At 39.7% G+C, this 24,643-nt stretch overlaps 1 protein-coding gene across 1 annotated transcript in view; it reads left to right on the forward strand.

Moving 5' to 3' along the window:
• HHIP (hedgehog interacting protein) overlaps window positions 1–24,643 on the forward strand; it is a 115,614-nt gene that overhangs the window by 83,961 nt on the left and 7,010 nt on the right. Inside the window, exons 11-12 of the mRNA XM_010839119.1 lie at window positions 712–793; window positions 20,948–21,096. Coding sequence (XP_010837421.1) covers window positions 712–793; window positions 20,948–21,096 — 231 coding nt within the window. The remainder of the gene's footprint in view (window positions 1–711; window positions 794–20,947; window positions 21,097–24,643) is intronic.

A 24,643-nucleotide genomic window follows, 5' to 3' on the forward strand; every position in this document is an offset into this window, starting at 1 on the left:
TATGGCCATCATCAAGGTGAGAGATTACGCTCTGCTAATGCAGAGCAATGGGGAGACGTGGGAAGAAGTGACCGGAGTCACTGAGGGTGGACTTAGAAAGCTCTCATAATCTTCAGGCCAGTGATCTTCTGAGGATGTATGACTATATAATATATGTATGTTCTGTGTGTGCTGACTTACTTTAGTCGTGTCTGACTCTTTTGCCGCCCCATGGACTGTAGCCTTCCAGGCTCCTCTCTGTCTGTGGGATTCTCCAGGCAAGAATGCTGGAGTGGGTTGCCATGCCGTCCTCCAGGGGATCTTTCCAACCCGGGGATTGAACCCACATCTCCTGTGTCTCCTGCATTGGCAGGCGTATTCTTTACCACTGGTACCACCTGGGAAGCCCAGTATACATATAGACATACACACGGGGCTTCCCGGGTGGTAAAGAATCAGTGATTTAACAAAAAAATCCACCTGCCAATGCAGAAGACATAGGAGACTTGAGTTTGATCCCTGGGTCAGAAAGATCCCCTGGAGGAGGAAATCACAACCTGCTCTAGTATTCTTGCCGAGATAATCCCATTGTCAGAAGAGTCTAGTGGGCTACAGTCCATGGGGTCGCAAAGAGTCAGACACGATTTTAGCAACTGAGTATACACACGCAGTCAATGAAAGGTAAAGCCTTACAATACTGTGAACTAATTTACGGTATTTCTCTCTCCATAGGTGAAGTTTACATTCTATCAAGTAGTAAAAGTATGACCCAGACTCACAATGGAAAACTCTATAAAATTATTGATCCCAAAAGGTGAGTTTTTTTTAATATTCTATTAAGTCAAGTAATATTCTCTTAAGTTATTCCAGTGCATTCAAATTAGTGATGGAATTGCAATTAGCACTCAAAGATGAACATTTCTGCCCTGTCCATCTGCTGAGTGCTCTCCTGAGAGACCCTCAGCTCCAGTCTCTAAAACTTAGACTTCAATACCCTGACCTTCAAAAGTGTTATTTTGATCATGTACATAGCCATAGCATCCTTGTAGTCAGCAGAGAGCTGCTGACTACAGGGTCGGCTGGCTACAGTCCATGGGGTCGCAAAGAGTTGGACACAACTGAGCAACTGAGCATGCTCACACGCAAGGAAAGTTTTTTTGGCAGTTCAGCATCGAAGCCTTGTTTCACATTATCTGGAAGCTCACAGCTTCTGTGACCAAACAAATGAAAACTACAGAAGTATTTTGTTATTGCTTCAGCAAACGGAAGATGTGAATGTTTTCATCCTTTAGAGAATATAATTATCCCTCCCCTGCTACCCTCTACCCACCTAACCCAACTTCAGCACACACTCAACTTTCAAATTATCTTGGGTCATCACGAATCAGTTGTTAATTTCATGGATAAAATCAGAACTCTCAGAAGCCACTAAAATTACATACTGTGAAATAGATTTTAGGTGTAAGTTTAGAAACAATTATTGCAGGACTTCAGTATACTCATGTATATGACCACTGGAGAACCAGTTGTGGTCAGACTGTAGCTTCACAGTGCTATGAATTTTTAATCCTTTTTTTTTTCAAACTTTTTACTGAAGCGTGTATTCAGAAAAGGCCCCAAATCATAAGCATACAGTATGACAGTTTTTCATAAGTGACACACACTGTAACCAGCACCCAGAAGAAGGGATGGAAGGATACAGGTGGCCTGAAGACCCCTCATTTCTATTTCCAGTTACCTCCCCTGCCAAGAGCAATCATCCTGTGACCTCTAACAGCATAGATTAGCTTCTCCCATTTTTGAACTTCCCAGGTGGCACAACGGTAAGGAATCCACCTGCCAATGCAGATGACTCAGGTTCGATCTCACATGGGTGGGCATGATCCCCGGAAATGGCCACCCACTCCAGTAATCTTGCCTAGGAAATCCTATGGACAGAGGAGTCCAGTAGGCTATAATCCATGGTGTCTCACAGAGTTGGTATATGACTAACTGACCTAGCACATTTTTGAACTTTGTATAAGTGGAATCGTATAAGATGTACTCAGTTGTTTCTGGTTTCTTTTGCCCAACATTATCTGTATTTATCTGAGATTTATGTGTATTAAAATGCTACTATGTGGGTGAATTTCTAATTCTTTCTGTGCTAAGTTAACCTCATGAGCCCATGTGCAAATTGAAATCCCCAAATTTCAAGTCTCTTTTAGGAGAAAAACATTCCAATAATCCAAAAAGTTTACTAAAAGCATTCATTTAATTCCCCTTTAAAAATATTTGTAGGTTATAAATTGGGTATGTTTTTCTGAAAAAAATCACTGACTAACAAATGGAGGTTCTTGTTCTTTTTCCATCCCAGAAAGCATTCATTGCCTTTCCTGAGAAAAATACAGGTTGACGTCGGTGTTGCAGAACAAAAAGGAATAATCAATGCTAAATGGTCTGTGATAGAGGACATCATATATCCCCATCTGTCACACAGCGATGATGATAGCTTTCCTTCTCTATTTAACAGTATGCATTTTCTTTCACGATAAGAGAAGTACCCATCTACACACTGTAAGGGTTCTCTTCCTCCTTGAGTGTCCTTCATGCGAAGCAAACTAACGAATGAAAAAAAAAAATCAGAAATCAGACACCTTGGTGATTATTGAAGTTGGCGATATTAAGAACAAACATCAAACCAATGTTAATTCATGAACTAGCAGCCCTCTAATGATTCAGAATGCAGTCTAGGGCTTCACTCAGATTAATGCCATTTGTTTTGAAATAGCCATTGTTATTCCATTATGATTGTCAAAGTTGATACGCCTTTGCAAGCTTTCTGCTGTATTACTCATTCTTGATCCTCACAGAAAGGTTTCTTTCCTCCTATGGATTGTTTAGTCTGCTGGTGGTGAGTTGAGGTGAATGTTACACCTTCAGTCCATTATTAGTGTCTAATTACCAGGGTTGCTGTGAGGGGCCTTGGCTCTGCGATCTCGGGGCCTCCTCTCGTAGGGTGGTCTCAGAGTGACATACCTCAAAAGCCTGACTTTTCACTGTGGTGCCTGTTTCTGGTGAGTCCTGTCACGTGTGGGGCCAGGGTTAAGAGGTGTGTTTGGTTTTGAGGAGGTGGGGGGGATTAACAGAGTCCCAGAGACACCGTCCTTGTACACAGGCCTAGGCATACATTTCAAAATTAAACGGACTGTAAGAAAACAAATGTTTTCATAAACACTTGTTGGGAGCCGCATGCTGTTTCGATTTGGATGCCAGCGTTTATTATTATAGTAGTTCTCCCGACACGAGTGGAAGTTCTGTATAAGCAGACACTTTAGTATATGTGAATGGGGCTATTTTGGAAACAAGAGCAAATTACTACCCTCACAGTGTTAATAGAATGTCTGCTTCAGGGCACAACTGCTTTTCTAAAACACTTAAGGGAGAATTTGAAGAAAGAGCCTCATCAACCAAAAAAAAGAAGAAGAAGAAGAATCCACAGACATTTCTTGTTACAACAAATATCTCATTCCAATTAAAATCTTAGATTAACTGTATTCTTGTGGAGGAACCCCAGACTTGTTCGAATAATGTTTTCAGAATAAATTTCAAGTATCAGTTGACTCATGGCCTTAAAAGAGGAGAACAATAAATCATAGTAATCTTATATTCTGTATCATGTCATAGAAGTCCCATTCTCATACACCATAAGATTTATGTTCTCTCTTTTTTCGTGCACACACACACACCAAAATGAAGCTTGTAGACACAGCAGTGGAAGGAGAGGAGAAGGTGGGATGAATTGAGACAGTAGCATCGACATATATACAGTACCGTGTCTGAAACAGAGGGCTCGTGGAAAGCTGCTGTACAGCACAGGGAGCTCAGCTCAGTGCTCTGACATGATCTAGAAGGGTGGGAGGGGAAGGAGGCTCACCAGGGAGGGGCTATGTGAACACATGTAGCTTATTCACATTTGTTGTACTGCAGAAGCCAATACAACATTGTAAAGCAATTTTCCTCCAATTAAAAATAATTTTTAAAAAAGAAGATGCAGGAATTTATAAACCATATGCCATATTCTTGGGTCATTTTGATAAGATCAGATGAGGTCCCAGCATTACCACTTCCATCTGTAAGGACAGTCTGGTCTCAGGCTATCTGTTGTTTGAGCGCTCAGTCGCTCAGGGGTGTCCAACTCTCTGTGACCCGTGGACTGCAGGCCACCAGGCTCCTCTGTCCATGGAATTCTCCAGGCAAGAATACTGGAGTGGGTTGCCATTTTCTCCTCCAGGGGATCTTCTCGACCCAGGGATCAAACCCATGTCTTCCACGTCTCCTGAATTGCAGGCAGATTCTTTACCCACTGAGCGACCTGGGAAGCCCTCAGCCTATATATTACTTAACTATTGACATAAATGTAAAATCCTTTACAGTGGGCATCCTTCTCAGAAAGGATGGTTTGATACCTTATTATAAAAAACACAAATGCCATTGTAATCAAAGGAAACTTCCATGAGAATACAACCAGCTTTCTCTACAGCTTAACTAGGACATAAGAGATTTTAAGGGAAAAGCAGAAAAGAGATGAACGTTGCCTCCATCTTAGCATGGGAATACCTTCAGAGATAGAAAAATTAAGTCTCATGGCGGAGTGAAGTTAGGATTGAATCAATGCCAATCTCCCAGTTTACTGGCCCACCTCACTAGGTCCCCTGAAGCCTCGAGTATTGGGTTCTGCGTACCCTGGTCTGGGACTCCTTCAGCCAGCATATCAATGCATAGAGCACAGGAACTGGGCCATCATTTTAGTTTCATTTAGTAGTGCCCCCAGAGGCTGGTTAAGATGAGGAAGTTGATCCTGGCAGGCCCAGTAGTCAGATGATCTTGTCTCTGAATCTTGGAATGTGGATGTGACCGCACTGTGCTCCTCTGCCTGGCTGTCAAGTGCAGGTGGACATTCTGCTTCCGCCTCGCAGAGCTCTGTGAAGATAATGTAATGGATTTAAAGCCTGTGCTATTCTTCAGTACCATTGGTGTTCATTCCATGCACTCAAGAATTATTTCAGGTGATTGATCTCACAGCTTTTTGAGGTTGTTTTAGTGCCAAAATTGGGGTCAAGATGTCCACAGAGTTTTAAAGAACTCTTTGCAACCCCATGGACCTTAGCCCACCAGGATCCTCTGTCCATGGAGTTCTCCAGGCAAGCATACTGGAGTGGGTTGCCATTCCCTACTAGGGGATTTTCCTGACACAGGTATTGAACCCAGGTCTCCTGTATTTTAGGCGTGTTCTTTACTGTCTGAGTCAGCAGGGAAAGAACTCTGAGTCTAGTTTTCAATTGTTCAAGTCATGTCTTAGAGGCTTGTTCTTTGTTAAATCTTTTCAGAATCACACAAGTGCTCCTGAGGAGTGGAAATGGAAGAATTCTAACAGAGTTATGAATTTACCAAGCTTCATTTTTATAGAATGCAAATCTTTTCACACTATTGAAAAAGATTCTTTAATTTTTGTTTCAGATGAACTGAAACTAAAGGCCCTTTTTTGATCTGGAAATATTTCCAGGGTTATTTCTCCAGGAATTTGTAAAACAAAATCATTCTTAAACATACTGAGTTAATTACCGTGTACCCAGTCTTTCTCTTTTTTAACACCTTGCTTATCTATTATACCCACTCAAATCACACAGCCCATTCCCTTAAAAGGTCTATAAATTAACTGCAAATTCCCAGCTTCAGAGCTTATTTTACAGAAACATCCTATCTCCAGACTCCTGTATGACCAATATCAAAAACTGCCCTCATGCCTAAACCAGGGTGTCTAAGTATTTATGGTTTTACTGTTCGTATACCAGCTGCTAAAAGAAAAACTATGACTTTTATCTTGCAATCACTCCCAATTCACCTAAACCCTTTCTGTTTAAGGACTGTTGCTGCTAGTAACAATAGTCTGCAATGTTCTTCTGTTTAGGTATGGGTTATTTGGAAGTCTGGAAACTAATAAATATGGTGGTATTAATATTAAAAAAAAAAACAAAACCTGCTCTTCTGTCTCCTCCCCACTATGCCCCCACTCACTGTTCTTTGTTTACTTTTTTCTTAATATCTTCATCCTACTCCTTAGTATGCTGGATGCTGAAGAGTGCTTTTTTTTTTTCCCCACAAAAAAAAAATCACTTCATGAGAGGAAATTGGTTCTGTTTATCCTTCGCATATGTCTCAGGGAGCTGGCAGGCAGCTCTGCCATCCTAAAGAAAGCCGTGCATAATGGAGAGGGTTTAGCCCAATAAGCCAGTCTAGTCCCAATTCATCAGTCGGAGTTTTATGCAAGTGGCCTCCCTAGGTTGATAAATCCCCACAGTGCCTGTTGACCCAGCTGCCAAGTCCTCTTGCTGCGGGCGGTGTTTTCAGGCCACCCTGACGGTAATACAAACTGTTTAGCAGCTCCATTGACCTCTCAGCTATTAACAGGGACACAGGCTCGACGAGGGACTAGTTTTCAAACATGACAGAATTTCTTAACACTAGAGGTCATGAACAAGTATATGCCTTATAAAAATCCATTCAGCATGGTGGATTTGAAGTCAAAAAGACAAGGGAAGCATGGTCCACATTTTTGCTATGGTTTTTCTACATTCCCAATCACCAAAAATGGCATACACTTATGTGCCCGCTTACATTTTATTCTTAATATGCTATAGCTTATGTTGTGGTGCACAATATTTTTAGCTAGCAAATCCTTCCTAAATTGCCAGAAGCATATGAAAATTTAAAGATATATTACAAAAGAATGGAATGAGATAAACTTTTAATGAATGGATGAGAATGCATATATAATATATTGTCTAAGGATAACTGGAATTTTATTCATTCTTTACCAAGACTTGTTGTATGTGTATATATGTACACAGACATACTTAAAGACACTCAAATAGTCCATATAAGTCTATGTTGCACCATCACCTATTTCAAGATACATACAAAATATTATATCATAATTTATTAAAATTTTTTATTGAAATGACCCTGTTATTTTAAAAGCCTATACTATAAGACTTCTTATATTTAGATCCTATTTCCTGAAGATGTCACATGTGACCACAGTATTCGAGGGAATTTTCTGCTTTATATTAATTATATAGTCTTTCTTAAACTATTAATTTTGAATGTTGGTATATCAGTTCCTAGAGTAATTGTACAGATTGCTATGAAAACTTGATTGAATTGCCACTTACAAGTGGCATTTGTTAAAAAGGCAGAAAATGGAGAATGCTGCCGCTAAGTCACTTCAGTCGTGTCCGACTCTGTGTGACCCCATAGACGGCAGCCCACCAGGCTCCCCCATCCCTGGGATTCTCCAGGCAACACTGGAGTGGGTTGCCACTTCTTTCTCCAATGCATGAAAGTAAAAAGTGAAAGTGAAGTCACTCAGTCGTGTCCGACCCTCAGCGACCCCATGGACTGTAGCCTACCAGGCTCCCCCGTGCATGGGATTTTCCAGGCAGGAGTACTGGAGTGGGGTGCCATTGCCTTCTCCGAAAATGGAGAATATGAGTAGCTAAAAATACAGTCTTCAAAAAGAGACTCATTTGTTGAGTCAAAAACTTTTAAAAGCATTTCTTTTTTTGTTTATTTTGTTAATAATTTATTTTTTATTGAAGGATAATTAAAAGCATTTCTTTTCAATATCCATGTTTCTTCCCTGCCTGGGACAATGGTGGAAATCTGTTACCAGACCTTCTGAATATCATACTTTTATTGTAAGACAGTATACCATCAGATATTGCAGTTCTTTAGATAAAGACAGATTTAATCTTGCATGGAACAGCCACATAAATTTGTAAAAAAGGCTTTCTAGAGGAAGATGCGCTTTCTAAAGACACATATTGTACCCTAGTATCATTTTTTTTAACTAATTCACTTTACTTGATTAAAAAAACTGTTGCTTAAATGCCTCATTTTTATCAATATTGACAAGTGAATTGAAAGGTGTAACATCAATATTTGAAAATTTGTCATCCTGATAGTCTTCAAAGAGAATTTAAGCTGACATTTTTGTGCTATTTTAAAGGATATAAACTTGTTCCAAATCTTACTTCCCACTTAAAACATTGGTCACCAGTGTTTCTTATTTAGTGTCTAATATTTTTATCACTTATGGCTTATAAGTTATGTTTTTAAGTTAAAAAAATTTATTTTGGACATAAAATTCTGAACAGAATTTGATTCCTTCTTTATATTAGGGTGCAATTGCATTGACTTTTTATTGAACCCTAATTTTTCAGTTTTTATTTTCTATCAGAGTAAGTCTAGTTATACAAGATTGAATCATGAGATTTAATGAGTCTGCAGGTATCTTTGGCTTGTCTCCTGTGTGCAAGGTATTGTATTATGAAAGTGAAGTGAAAGTGAAAGTTTCTCAGTCGTGTTCGACTTTTTGTGACCCCATGATCTATACAGTCCATGGAATTCTCCAGGCCAGATTAGTGGAGTGGGTAGCCTTTCCCTTCTCCAGGGGATCTTCCCAACCCAGGATCAAACCCAGGTCTCCTGCATTGCAGGCAGATTCTTTACCAGCTGAGCCACCAGGGAAGCCCAAGAATATACTAAAGTGGGTAGCCTCCATTATGCATTATGAAGGGATAATATACATGAGAATTTAGTCCTTTTCTCTAAGGAGCTTATTTTTGTCTTAAATCAAGAGATTGCACACATTGTCTAAAACATTAGCAATGTTCTCAGAGATAAATATTGCCACTCTGGAACAACAAAATTATGTCAAAACATGGTAAGTTGTAAATTGCCAAATTAATGGTCCAGAAGGCAATAGGTACCAAGATGGGTAAAACTCACCATAATTTGGCTTCCTGGTCCAGTCTGTTCTGCTATGCTGTGATTTACTTTCAGACTAATTAACTCACCTATAAAAAAAAGGATGGTTGCATAACATGGAAATTATGTAGCTTTCCAAGCAACTAAAGCCAGAATGACAAGAGGATCAAGGCCTCAGCCTGACTTGTCCAGGCAGAAGGAGCCTCCCCAGTTGAGTTAAAACAAGAAAGAAGCATGGCGCTGAGTTCCCCCACCCAACCCCAGGGCCATTGCATGGCTCTTCGCAGGTTTCACTTCCTCCTGAGATCAAAGCCTCACTTCTGTGGTTTTTGGTTTTGTGTGTGTGTGTGTTTTAATTAATTTTTATTGGAGTATGCTGCTGCTTCAGTCATGTCCGACTGTGTGATCCTAAGGACTGTAGCCTGCCAAGCTCCTCTGTCCATGGGATTCTCTAGGCAAGAGTACTAGAGTGGGTTGCCATGCCCTCCAGATCTTCCCAACCCAGGCATCAAACCCGGGTCTCCTGCATTGCAGACGGATTCTTTACCATTGAGCCACCAGGGAAGCAGTTGCTTTATACTGTTGTGTTAGCTTCTGCCGTGCATCAAAGTGAGTCAGCTGTGCATATGTATGTATGTCTCCCCTTTGGACTTCCTTCCCACATAGGTCACCTCAGTGCATTAAGTAGAGTTCCCTGTGGTGTACACCAGGTTCTCATTAGTTACCTATTTTATACTTGCATGCTCAGTCACTCAGTCGTATCTGACTCTGCGTGACCCCATGGACAGTGGCCCAGGCTTCTCTGTCCGTGGGATTTTTCAGGCAAGAATAGTGTGGGTTGCCATTTCCTCCTCCAGGGGATCTTCCCAACCCAGGGATTTGGCAGGTGGATTCTTTACCACTGAGCCACCTGGGAAACCTACTATTTTATACACAGTATCAATAGCGTACGTGTATGTCAGTCCCAGTCTCCAAATTCCTCCCACCCCTCTCCTTTCCCTTTTGGTATCCATATATTTGTTCTCTACATCTGTGTCTCTATTTATGCTTTGCAAATAATATCATGTACACCATTTTCTAGATTCCACATTTATGCATTAATATACGATATTTTCTGTGCTTCTCATCTCCCCTGAGTGAATCTCTCCTCCACCTGCAGGTGATCTCTGGTATCCCTGGGATACCCTCTCCATGGCACCACGTTTTACTTTTGTTAGTGCTTTAGGTACACAGTTGCATAGATCTTGAGGAGTCTGCCCCAGCTCTATTTTTCCTATAAACCTTATTTTTATTATACAAGATTTTTCAGGAACAAGTCCACTGAGTTAAAGTGAAATGCCTGTTTTTCTAATAATTATAGTAGACCAGTTTCTGAATTAAAGACATAACAAAAATAGTACAAGAAACACCTAAGGCAATTTAATAAAATTGGACTTTGTTTCTCCCTAAAAGCAAACAACCTTATCTAGTTTCATTAGTCATTTCTCCTAGGTTTTCCTTTCAAGGAAATATATACCTTTTCATTTCCTAATTTCCCCCTGGAAATACATGCATTGAGTTAAGCTGATAAAGTTGAATGAAGGCAATTCACACACCCTTTTAGATACTTGTGTATCTTGCTGGTGGTGTTTGGATAGGAGGTTAATAAAGGGCCTGAAATACAGTGCCTAGCTCCCTTTGTTCCTGAAGAGGACCAGTTGAGTAAAAATCTATGCTAGAAAAGAATTCCAGATTATCTTGACTTAGGCTGTATGAGAGTTATTTCATATTTTCATCCATGTTCTAATCTTCTAAACTTGGGAGTAACAAGGTCAGCCCTATCTCATGAGGATAAAGTTGAATGTGAAATTACTGAAAGGTGTAAGTGGCTTCGATATCTGCTTTTATTCGGTTTGTATCTTTAACCATTGAACAAAACTGAGGAGGTATTTGTGAACTTTCTAATAATTTCATTAACACTACTGCACAACAGCAGTCTTTTCACACGAAAGTAATGCTCAAAATCCTTCAAGCTAGGCTTCCACAGTGTGTGAACTTGAGAACTTCCAGATGTACAAGCTGGATTTAGAAAAGGCAGAGAAACTAGAGATTAAATTGCCAACATCTGTTGGATCATAGAAAAAGCTAGAGAATTCCAGAAAAACATCTGCTTCAGTGACTATGCTAAAGCCTTTGACAGTGTAGATCACAACAAACTGTGGAAAATTCTTAAAGAGATGGGAATACCAGACCACCTCACCTGCCTCCTGCAAAACCTCCATGCAGGTCAAGAAGCCACAGTTAGAACTGGACATGGAACAACAGACTGGTTCAGAATTGGGAAAGGAGTACATCAAGGCTGTATATTGTCACTCTGCTTATTTAACTCATGTGCAGAGTACATCATGTGAAATGCCAGGCTGGATGAAGCACAAGCCAGAATCAAGGTTGCTGGGAGAAATATCAATAACCTCAGATATGCAAATGACACCACACTTATGGCAGAGAGTGAAGAAGAACTAAAGAGCCTCTTGATGAAAGTGAAAGAGAAGAGTGGAAAAGTTGGCTTAAAACTCAACATTCAGAAAACTAAGACCATGGCATCTGGTCCCATCACTTCATGGCAAATAGATGGGGAAACAATGGAAACAGTGAGAGATTTTATTTTGGGAGGCTCCAAAATCACTGTGGCCATGAAATTAAAAGATGCTTGCTCCTTGGAAGAAAAGCTATGACCAACCTAGGCAGCATATTAAAAAGCAGAGACATTACTTCACCAACAAAGGCCCATCTAGTCAAACATATGATTTTTCCAGTAGTCATGTATGGATGTGAGAGTTGGACTATAAAGAAAACTGAAGAATTGCTGCTTTTGACCTGTGTTATTGGAGAAGACTCTTGAGAGTCCGTTGGACTGCAAGGAGATCCAACTAGTCCATCCTAGAGGAAATCAGTCCTGAATATTCATTGGAAGGACTGATGCTGAAGCTAAAACTCCAATACTTGAGCCACCTGATGCGAAGAACTGACTCATTGGGAAAGCCCTTGATGCTGGGGAAGATTGAAGGCAAGAGGAGAAAGGGACGACAGAAGATGAGATGGTTGGATGGTATCACCAACTCTATGGACATGAGTTTGAGTAAGCTCTGGGAGTTGGTGATGGACAGGATAGCCATGGGGCCGCAAAGAGTCAGAGACATTGAGCAACTGCACTGATGTATGGATGTGAGAGCTGGACAATAAAAAAGGCTGAGCACTGAAGAATTGATGCCTTTGAACTGTGGTGCTGGAGAAGACTATTCAGAGTCCCTTGGACAGCAAGGAAATCAAACCAATCAATCCTAAAGGGAATCAACCCTGACTATTCATCAGAAGGACTGAAGCTGAAGCTGAAGCTCCAATACTTTGGCCATCTGATTCGAAGATCCAACTCATTGGAAAAGACCCTGATGCTGGGAAAGACTGAAGGCAGGAGGAGAAGGGGATGATAGAAGATGAGATGGTTGAATGGCATCACTGATTCAATAGACATGAGTTTGAGCAAAGGTGAAGACAGGGAGATGGTGAAGGACAGGGAAGACTGGGGTGCTGCAGTCCATGGGGTTGCAAAGAGTCAGACACAACTGAGTAACTGAACGACAATAGCACTAGGCAGTCCAACAAATATTGTTATATTAATGCATATATGTAGAATCTAGAAAAATGGTATAGATGATCTTATCTGCCAAGCAGAAATAGCGACACAGACATAGATAACAAAGGAGTGGGCACTATGGGGGAACAAATGTGTGGACAGACTATGGACACTCCTATGTCTAAGTGATCATGTGCTCAGCAGTTAAGTCACGGACCTTAGAATAAAGTCAACCTTCCCTGGTGGCTCAGAGGGTAAAGTGTCTGCCTGCAATGCGGGAGACCTGGATTCAATCCCTGGGTCGGGAAGATCCCCTGGAGAAGGAAAAGGCAACCCCCTCTGGTACTGGAAAATCCCATGGACAGAGAAGCCTGGTAGGCTACAGTCCATGGAGTCTCAAAGAGTTGGACACAACTGAGCGACTTCACTTTCGCTTGGCCCCAGAGCAAAGAGCCCAAGCCTAGCCCTGCTCTTCAGTGCCTTTCAGAACAGAAAAATGAGAAATTTTGAGAACAGAAAAATGCAGTGGTTTGAGAAATAAGGTAGAGCACTGGTTTTCCCATTCTAAATTTGAATTATAGAAATATACAGTACAAATTAATAATGTTTAATAAGACCAACAATGTATATAACTTCAGAGGTATTCTTAAATTTGTTTTCTTTTCCTTCATTCCAATATCAGGGTTTACAGAGGACGTACATAAAAAGATTTTTCTAAGTGGCCTACATGTGATATAATATCAAAGAAGGCATTCCTTAAGAAGGAAATGAAAGCAAGTAGCTCTTAAAACATTCAATTTTTTGATAGATCTCAAATGGTACTTGAAAAATGTGGTTAGGAAATGTGTATTGCCCTCTATATAGCCATGAAGTCCTGTGAAACCAGTTTTGCATGATAACACAGAAACAGATTCCATAGTCTCTGTTCTCTGACCTGGAATAGGATTGCATTATGAATATATAAGATTCCTCACAGCCAAATTGAATTTGTATGGTGTATTATCATTTTAACAGGTGCTACAAAATGGTTATATGTAGTCGGAATCCAGGCTTCTACTCCTCATGGGTAAACTGACACCTTGAAAATAGAAATGTCAACCTGAAAAAGAAGAATTTAGTGACCACCCAAACCAAAAAAATTATCCAAACTGAAAATAAACAAAAATTCCTTTGTATGTTGACCTTGGAGAAGGATCCTAAAATGAGTATTTAAAAGATGACACACACACACACAAAAAAAAGATGACACAGTACTAATATACTAGTCCTCATTCCTATGCCTCAAGCTATACAAATGGGAAAATAGTAAAAATCTCACCAATCATGAGAAGTTTTCCATTAATTTTTTTTTTTTGAGGCAAAAGTGCTGAGTCATGATTTTAGAACCTATGCATGTTTATGGATTATCACCTATGTATCCAAATGCTTGCAGAGTGAGGAGATCATTAAGCCATCAAATCTAGTGGTGCAGGAAGGCTGCCTCCTTGGGCAGAGGTCATATTCCATCTAGTAAAGATTGCAGAATGTTCAGTCCTGGAAGCTCCTGACCACATTAATTTATGGCCCCCCATTAATCACCATTGGCTGGGAATGGCCCTAAATTAGAAAAGTCCCTCTGTAACTTGACTATGCATGTGAATCTCTTGATAAATTGAGTGAAGTGCAGGCTCTGATTCTATATGTCTGGGAGGGGCCTGAGATTCTACATTTCTGACAAACTCCTAGGTGGTGCTAAGGCTGCTGTTCTGTGTCACAGTGAGTAATGAGAATTTAGACTTAACAGTTTTTCCTACCTCATGAGAATTGGAAGAAAACATGAAAATAGTTTGGCAAAAAAAAAAAAAAAGGGAGCTGCCATTAACTGAAATAGAGCAGCTCCTCCCTCCTTGTAGGAGGATCAGGATTGTGTGCATGCCAAGTCACTTCAGTCATGTCCGACTCTTTGCAGACCTATCAACTGTAGCCTTCTAGGCTCCTCTGTCCATGGGATTCTCCAGGCAAGAATACTGGAGTGGATTGCCATGCCCTCTTCCAGGGGATCTTTCTGACCTAGGAATTGAACCTGAATCTCTTATGTTACCTGCATTAGCAGGTGGGTTCTTTACCACCAGCACCACTTGGGAAGTCTGAGGGTCAAGACTGAGGTGTGGATATCAGAAGCTCAGTTTGGACTATGTAAATAATGCTGAAGTCACACATACTACAATTCTCCAATTGCAAATACTAGACTAGAAATATTTTCTCTATTCCTCCTTAGAATTTCCATTAGGATCCTTTTATTATTCCCCATTTTATAATTTTTGGGGTTCAGTGGTAAAGAACCCTTCTACCAATTCAGAAGATACAGGTTTGATCCCTAGATCAGGAAGATCCCTGGAGAAGGAATGGCAACCTACTCCTATATTCTTGCCTGGGAAATCCCGTGGACAGAGGAGCCTGGCAGGCTACGCTGCATGGAGTCACAAACAGTCAGACACAACTGAGTGACTAAACAACAACAATTGTATAATTTAATTTTCTACTTTCTATTATAAAGATGACTAGTTGCCAAAAAAAAAAGGAAAATAGTTTTGCAAAGGTTTTAGTTGTAAGGGATCACTTTTCCATGTGTCCCAACATGACTGTGGATAAAGGAATAAGGGAATTCCCTGGTGGTCTAGTGGTTAGGACTCTGCTCTCTGACTGTTGAGGGCCTGAGTTTGATCCCCACTCAGGGAAATAAGATTCCACAAGAAAAAAAAAGAGTAAGACAGTTCTTACATCACCTCCTAAATCACCTCAAGCAGAACACTAAGAGAAGCTGAAGAATGAGCACATCTTCTGAAACTTTCAACGATTCAGAATCTTATAAAAGAGTATTACTCGTGATCAGTGTACCTTGTTTTATAATAACATGAATTTAAAATCTGAACCCCTTAAAAAAATTTCAGAATGAACACTTTACTTTTTGTAAAAGACACAATAGATCGGTCTCTGCAGCACTCACTCTGAAGATCAGGCCTGCTAAGACAGATCTTATCCCTGTGCGTCCATACAGATGGATAGAGACTTCCCATTGATTGAGTCAGTCACTTATTAAATTAAAGATCCTAAAATTAAAATCATTCTTTAACCCACTACACAGAGACAGTCACCATTGGCCTTAGCTATTCACAAAAAATCATCATGATATGATGTGTGTTATAAATTACTTGGGTTTCTCAATATTCTCCTTTATTTCAAGAAAGTATCTAAAGCTTTGTACTACTACACAAAATGAATCAAAGTAGATTTCTAAGAAAATGTCTTACATTTCTGAAAACAATGCTTTTATAGATTAGGAAATGTTGGGTAGTTTTCTGTTCTAACCCTTTAGTGTTTCATTATTTGTCATGTGTAAAGGGATTAGGAAATGTGTTTTTCTAATTAGGAAATTTAAATTAAATTTCTGAGAATTATGGAGAATAACTGTCAACAAATGGACACCATATATTCTTTATTAAAAACCTAAATATCTTCTTAGGTAAGTTTCTGTTTTGAAAGCTATCTCAGACTTCATTCAGTAGATGTAAGGGTCTAAAAGTTTAAAAAATAATTGTTTAAAAGGAGAATACTATTTAAGCAATTCTTATTAAGGCTATATTAAAATGCCCAAATTCCTGGTTCAATAAAAATTAAGAATGAAAAATGAGTGTATCTATCACAGGTATATACTCTGGATTTGTGTTTAGATCCCATGTAGGTGTGTATATGTAATAATTTTGAAATACGAGATGGTCTATTTCAAGGTGACAATAAAGTTCACATTTACTTCTTCTATTCCCTTTTCTTAATTCTTATTTATTCCATGTAAAGGAAACTTCCTTCTTTCAATGGAAGGAAGAAATGTCCCTAGAACAGAGTATGTGTGGAGAAAAGAAATGGTTGAGCTCTCCAACAATCTTTGTCAGGCTTTGTCAAATATATTATTAGAAAAATGAATTTTGATGTGTTGACTTAATTCCCAACTGGAGGAGAAAATAATCTTATCTCTTTATGTCTTGCTTACTTTTTAGCCTGTTGTTTATTTGTTATAATTATAATTAGTGTAAAAATGCTTTATTTAAAATGAATTTAATTGTGTCTTGGAAGAATTTTTTAAGACTTGAGTTAATTTAGGCAACAGAAGGAAATACAATGAATTTAGTTTTATGCTTATGATATAAAAGTGTAGTGGTACAGTTTTAATCATATGCCTCCCCTAAATTGTCTGTTCCTAATATCATCACTCAACAGAATTTTAAGGAACCAAACACCCTTTTAAAATTACACTCATTTCATTCATTCAGCAGATTTTTAATAAGCATCCTGCATGTGCTATGCACTCTTATGGGTCCTGAAAGGACACAAGAGAAGAGAGGGAATTATTGGTCTTCATGGAATTTATATTCTAGATTTGAAAAAGTTTCTACTGTATGCATTTAGTTCAATAAACATATTGAAATTCCATGGTCTTTTCCTACCTCCTAGGACTGTAAGTAGTTGAGGAGATAAAATACTTGGGTAGCTTAAATATCATCTTTCTATCGTATCCCTCAACCCTAAATTAATTGCGCCCTCGTCTGTATTCCTAATGACTTCCTATGCCCTCTGTCATAGCAAAGATCCTACTGCCTCACACTTTGGTGTTCGCCTGTCTGCCCCACAGTGGTCTCCATGAGGACCAGGATTCTGTTTTGTCTTTGTCTTCTCCCCATGAAGAGTATAGTGCCTGGCAGTCAGTGGCTGGACTCGAAGAGGACTGCATGTACAGATTTTGCCCTCAGAAAGCTTATATCAATGGGGAAGGGAAAGAAGAACTAGGACTCCTCATTCCTTAAGGAAAGTGAGGTCCAATAAGTGATGGGCTATGTTTGATGTACATTTTCATGTTCAAGGGTTCCCAATAGAATAATAGTTTAAAGGGAAGGGAGGGGCGGATTTTAACATGCTAAGTGAGGAATGTTAGTTGTCAACTTCATAAAAGAATAAAGTTATTTTTGTAGGTAATTAAATAAAAATTTAAGCGAATCATGTTTATATATGACAGCCACACAGTCTTATATAAACTAAACAAGCCCAAGCATGAAGCAATCGCATCTGCAGATAGATAAGCACTTGCTCTATCTTAAGCAAAATTAAAAAAAAAAAAAAATCAGAATTCCCTCCATAATCTGAGTTTACACACATTTGAATGTTTGGTGAAAATCAATCAAACTGTCTAATTGGAGGATCAGCGGGGAAACAAGGATCAGATATCCTGCCCTGAAAAACCATGCTTGTGAATCCCTGTGCATCCGACTGCCGTATCTGTTCCCAGTGCACGTGGCTCAGTGACCCTATACTTTGCTTCAGACAGGCAACATCTTCTGGTTGTAGCTGTTTGATCAAAGTCATTCTTGATCACATGGTGTCTTGTCTTTAGATTCATCTGCTCAGGTGTAAACCATATAATCAAGTAGCATGTGAGCTTTGTTGACTGCACATTTTCCATCGCATGTAACATATTCCTGACACATTGTACTTCTGGGTCTCTTTTCTTGAATAAATTGGAAAGGGCATGAACAAATGAAGTGAAACGATCATTAGTTCACACGTAACATTTGTTCATTAGTAACAAATGAAGTGAAAACGAAAATCAATCATTCGTGTTTGACTCTTAGCAACCCTATGGACTATACAATCCATGGAATTCTCTAGGCCAGAATAGTGGAGTGGGTAGCCTTTCCCTTCTCCAGGGCATCTTTCCAACCCAGGGATCGAACCCGTCTCCCACATTACAGGTGGGTTCTTTACCAGCTGAGCCACGAGGGAAACCCAAGAATACTGGAGTGGGTAGCCTAAATAGAACTGGATAAATAGAATCTCAGTTGCCAGGAAAATGTGAACAATACCTGTTCACCAAATATCACTCAGTAAATGTGGTGATCTGTAATTCAGAAGAACATCATGACTTCTGAGAAACTGCTCTTCTGATGGTCAAAATGCCACCATAGTATCTCAAACAAAATAAGAATTTTATGTGAGGGAAAAATTGAGCAGACTTGGGCTATTCAAAATAAGAAGGCAAAGATTTTTCCCTCACTTTCCTTGGCCATTTAATGTTTTCTCCACCATATCACCCTCTGCCCTTATTCCCAGAAAGACTTCTTTGGGGCAGGGAGTGGTGGGGAGAGACAAGGAAAATATTAGTGTGTTCAGAGTGAAAATGTAGAATGTCTTAAGTACCTTCACATAAACTGGACCATTTCTAGATTTAAATAAAAGGGTGAGTCAATCTAAGGGAGTTTTCTGAATTGTCACAATAGTTGCAAAAATCAGTAATTTATTTAAAAAAATTTTTATTTTATATTGGAGTATGGTTGATCATGCGAAGAGTTGACTCATTGGAAAAGACTGATGCTGGGAGGGATTGGGGGCAGGAGGAGAAGGGGACGACAGAGGATGAGATGGCTGGATGGCATCACTGACTCAATGGACGTGAGTCTGAGTGAACTCGGGGAGTTGGTGATGGACAGGGAGGCCTGGCGTGCTTCGATTCATGGGGTCGCAAAGAGCGACTGAACTGAACTGAATGGAACTGATGGTTGATCAACAATGTTGTGTTCATTTCAGGTGTACAGCAAAGGGATTCAGTTCTACATATATATGTATCTATTCTCTTTCAAATTCTTTTCTCATTTAGAATATTGCAGAATATTGAGCAGAATTCCCTGTGCTATCCATTAGGTTCGTATTAGATATCTGTTTTATATATAGCAGTGCATACATGTTCATCCCAAACAACACTTTCAACAGAGAGTGGGTTTTAATTGGAGAGAAGAGCTAAAGAAGTCACTGGATATTTTAAATATGGTTTTGAGTCATTGTAGAAACAGTCTCAGATCAGACCTCAAATTATGATCACAGTTCACATTGCCATGGGGCATAACAAGATAACCTGTCTCAAAAAAACTAAGGCTGCGGGGCCTAATTATTTGCTTCTCTCAGAAAGCTGTATCATTTAGCTCTGTGGTGGTCCTGACCCATAATTATCACCTTCTTTGTTATGGTACTTAAGGACTCCAACTGACTTGGCCTTCTTCATGGTGGTGATTTGACTGGTGATGGAGCGTTTGTTTACATTCCTTCCCTGAAAAGAGCTTTCTCACCACACTGAGGCGCAGGTAGAGGTGACTGATAGCAAAGGGCCATTGCAAATTTTTTCTCAAAGATGAGGTCATGAGCAGTTGGGATCATGCTTCTAGCCTGAACCGCCTTGAAAGATAACCTCTCACTCAAAAACATGAAGACTTATGACAATTTTCTGGAGGCAGCTTGGTCCTTCTTTAAATGATGGCAGTTGTCGAGCAGTTAAAACAAAGTCTGTGACTTTTTAAGTGACAGATAAGATACTTTTGTTTGCTACTATTAGCATTCTTTTTCTTTATAGCAGGATAAAGTAAAATTATAAAAATATGTATGTACACATATACACATACGTATATAAAAATCTCTCTATTTAGATCATTTATTGCATAGAGAGTTTAAACTTTGAGTCCAGAAACACACATGTATTATTTATGTCCTTTCAAGACCAGTCATTCTGGGAAAAAGTATCTCAAAAGAAACATGAAAATGAAATAAAAAGCAATTTCAAAGCTTTCTAGGCTACAAGCACTCATTTTAATGACTGCCTTCAGCCCCCTAATATTGCCAAATATCCCTATTTTTTCTCTTCCTAAAAACTTTTGGAAGTAAAGTGAAGTTGCTCAGTCGTGTCCAACCCTTTGCGACCCCATGGACTGTAGCCTATCAGGCTCCTCTGTCCATGGGGTTTTCCAGGCAAGAATACTGGAGTGGGTTGCCATTTCCTTCTCCAGGGATCTTCCCCACCCAGGGATCGAACCCGGGTCTCCCGAATTGTAGGCAGACGCTTTTACCAGCTGAGCCACCAGGGTTAGTTTGGAGTCCTAGAGGAAAAAAAAACCTTTAAAATATCCATATATCTTCATTTTTTTAATTGTAATTGCTAGGAATTCTTAGATGCCAAAAAATTGTGTGTGTGCTCAGTCGCTTCAGTCATGTCCCGCTCTTTGTGACCCCATGCACTGCAGCCCACCAGGCTCCTCTGTCCATAGAATTCTCCAGGCAAGAATACTGGTATGGGTTGTTATTTCCTTCTCCAGGGGATCTTCCCCACCCAGGGATCAATCCCGCATCTCATTGCATTCCTGCACTGCAGGCGGATTCTCTACCGCTGAGCCACCAGGGAAGCCCCACCAAAATATTGGTGTAATGTAATTACATTTTTAATCAATGAATCTTGATCGTGATAAAGTTTCTTAACCATGTTTAATGTGTTCCCTTTGATTCAAAACTGGTTATTTTGTTTTCTCATGGGTGTATGTTTTCTTAGAAAGTCGATGACCTTTCTGTCTGAGTGACTTAAAAGAAGAATTTCCATAGAAAGGAAGAGACATGCTTTGTAAGCTACACAATCACTCGATTTTATCCCAGTACTGATTTTCAACCAAAATGCACTTTTGATTTTGTCTTTTGATGCAGACCTCTGATGCCTGAGGAATGCAGGGCTGTGGTCCAGCCTGCCCAGACCCTAACATCCGAGTGCTCCCGGCTCTGTCGGAACGGCTACTGCACCCCTACGGGAACGTGCTGCTGCAGTCCCGGCTGGGAAGGGGACTTCTGCAGAATCGGTTAGTATTTCTGTTGTCCCTGGGAAAGAGAGGGCATGGGACAGCCTCTAGGAACTCAAGACCTTACGTTAGTTATTTTTTCTAGAATGATCTAATGTTCAGAGCTGTAGCCATTTACTGAAAAATAGAGCGACCCTATGATCCAACATGCCACTTCTAAGTATTTATCTAAAGTAACTGAAAAAAGGACTTCAAAGAGCTATTTCTACTTGCACACCCATGTTTATAGCAACATTATTCACAGTAGCCAAAATATGGAAACAATGTAAGTGACTGTCAATGGATAAAGAAGATGTTATACACACAGGTGACTATTATTCAGCCGTGTAGGAAATCTTGCCATTCCTGACAACACGGAGATAGACTTTGAGTACAGTATCTTAAGTGAAAAAGCCAGACAGTAGATAAATTCTACATGATATCACGTATATGTGGAATTTGTTTTTTTAAACATCAAACTCATAAAAACAGAAAAGTGGTTGCCAGGGGCTAGGGGTGGGGGAAATAGGGAGAGGCTGATAAAAGGGCATGAACTTTTCAGCTATAGCATGAAAAGGGGAAATGCCCCAGAGGTCCAGTGCTTAGGACTTCAAGCTTCCTGGGTGCTCAGGTTCGATCCCTGCTCCAGGAACTAAGATCCCACAAACCGAGAAGTACAGTCCCCCCACAGAACAAGGCGAATAAGATAAAACTGTAGCCATTTACAGTAACAGTAATGCTCAGCTCGTTTCTGAATTTATACATGAAGACGTTGCCATTTTCCTGATGTAAATAATTCATTTATATAAGTTAGTTATAAAGATAATTGACTTCTTTCACAAAATCAAAAGTGAAAACAGCCCAACCAGATCATCCTTGTGGGCTTTCAGTCCCAGATTTGAGATTTCAAACCTGTGGACTCACTGGAAAAGACCCTGATGCTGGGAAAGATTGAAGACAGGAGGATAAGAGGGCGACAGAGGATGAGATGGCTGGATGGCATCATCGACTCCATGGACGTGCGTCTGAGCAAACTTCTGGAGATTAGTGAAGGACCAGGAAGCCTTGTGTGCTGCAGTCCATGGGGTCGCAAAGAATCAGACACAACTGAGCGACCAAACAACAGCAGCAATGACCTGTGTGTACAGACTCCCTTTCTGAGTGCCAGAATTTTTCAGACACTCCATATAGGCCCTCCCTTGATTTGTTGCTTGCTTTCTTGCTACAGTGCACTAAAATGGGGGTTTTCAGTTGGTGCTTTTATAGGAAAGGGGAAAATGCAGTTATCTAGAGTCATTTCAGAGAAGGTGATGGCACCCCACTCCAGTACTCTTGCCTGGAAAATCCCATGGACAGAGGAGCCTGGTAGGCTGCAGTTCATGGGGTCGCGAAGAGTCGGACACGACTGAGCAACTTCACCTTCACTTTTCACTTCATGCATTGGAGAAGGAAATGGCAACCCACTCCAGTGTTCTTGCCTGGAGAATCCCAGGGACAGCGGAGCCTGGTGGGCTGTTGTCTCTGGGGTCGCACAGAGTCGGACACGACTGAAGCGACTTAGCAGCAGCAGCAGAGTCAATTTATGAGATTTTCTTCATTCTTTTTGCCACTCCCTTGTCGACCATCAGCTAGGTGTGCAGCCGCTCAGAGAGCAAAGGAGTTTCATTCCAGGGTTATTCTATCCTTTAACTTGTGACTTCCACAAATACACGCAGTTGTGTTTAAATTCTACCTGTTGTGAAGACAGTTAGATTAATTTAGAGACCTAGAGTTTAAGGTGGATATGTTGAAAGAACGTTTTCAATAACCAGCATATACGTGTTATTTACAAAAGATTTCAAACATTAAAGTCTCTCTTGCTGATAAAATTCTAAGTCCCATGTTAATATTTAAAAGTATCAATCATTCATAAAGGCCATCTCTCTTTACTCTAAACATGTATTTGTTTCAAAATACTATAGCCATACGTTGCTTACTTTATATATTGTCAAAATAAAGTAGACAGTATTTAAAGTCACATAGACAATATCCATTTTAAGCTTAAATTACTTCAGTACTAACAAGTATTATGTGACTGATTGATACCATGGTTACGTATCTAGGAAAAAGGTATCATAATTGAAACAACAGAAATAAAATAATTACATTATTTAAAACAAATATTCATATTCTATATTTTTTCATTAGTTGGCCAAAAAATGAGGATCAGTGTTTAAATGCAATAATATTCTAATTCCTGATGATATCTCTTCCCCCTGCTTCCTCTGATGCTTGATATCTTTTCTCTCGACTTCTTTTACCTGGTGTCCATTCTGTCTTATCCCTTACTTATATTTTGCTTATATTTGACTCTTAAGTCACCTCAAGTCATTGGATAAAAAAAAATTTTTGAATGCCTGCTAGTAACAATATGTTAGGCTGAGGGTAAACATAATTTTGAATATAGGTAGCTTCATATATACCATATATGATAATAATATATGATATAAATGAAATAATAATATATGATATAAATGAAAATTTATATTTTCATAAAGTATTTTTCATCTTTTCATTAAATCAGTTTAAATACTTGGAATATATAAGATTAAACCAGAATCATTTTATTAAAATAATATATTTTTTTGGTATTTTTGACCCAACCAAGAACTTTTTTCATATACTCACATAGTTTGCTCATCTCCCACAAATTTAAAAGACTATTGTAGTCTATTTTCTCCGTGTTGTTTCTTTCCCATATACCAGCCACAGACCCCTGGATTTTTATTAATGCATTGGAAAAGGTTAAAAGAACTATCCCTGAGAAGTATAAGGATATGTATTCAAGGAATTTGATTCTATCTACAGTGGCTGCACACCCCACATTCATCCTATCAGTAAGAGACTAAGTTACAGGCTCAGTTTTATGTCTCCACCTCATTTTAACAGTAAATCTTTACCTTCCCTACCTATATTGTAGTGGTAAACATTCTTTTCTGAGGCAGTCCTGTGCTGTAGAGTACCCTGAAAAGGATTGCTCAAAACATCTTTCACTGGGCAACCTTACTACCCCCAAGAAAGGGCTTCAAGGTGTAATCAGAAATGAGACATATACCATGCACCCTCTGGGAACAAGGAAAGGGAAGAATCCAAGGGAATCCACATAATGGATCCTCCCTCCAACCAAAATAAAAAACTAACCATTTCTTGCTGTCAAACTGTTGATATTCTAGCCTCTGGGTCTTTCTCTCTGACCATGCCCTTCCCACCGTGAGGTCCTCCTAACCTGAGGAGGAATGGAAACCAGAGGTACTTGGAAGACATTCTGTTGGAGATGCCCTAGGGAAACAGAAGTTTTAAAGAACTGAAATTCTTGTTTCAATGTTGTTGTTCAGTCACTAAGTTATGTCCAGCTCTTTGCGACCTGCATGGACTGCTTCACGCCAGGCTTCCCTGTCCTTCACTATCTCCCAGAGCTTGCTCAAATTCATGTCCACTTAGTCGGGTGATGCCATCCAACCATCTCGTCCTCTGTTGTTCCCTTCTCCTCCTGCCTTCAGCCTTTCCCAGCATCAGGGTCCTTGTTTTA

The sequence above is a fragment of the Bison bison genome, unplaced genomic scaffold (assembly GCF_000754665.1).
Source record: "Bison bison bison isolate TAMUID 2011002044 unplaced genomic scaffold, Bison_UMD1.0 scf7180017864111, whole genome shotgun sequence".
NCBI classification, from domain to species: Eukaryota; Metazoa; Chordata; class Mammalia; order Artiodactyla; family Bovidae; genus Bison; species Bison bison.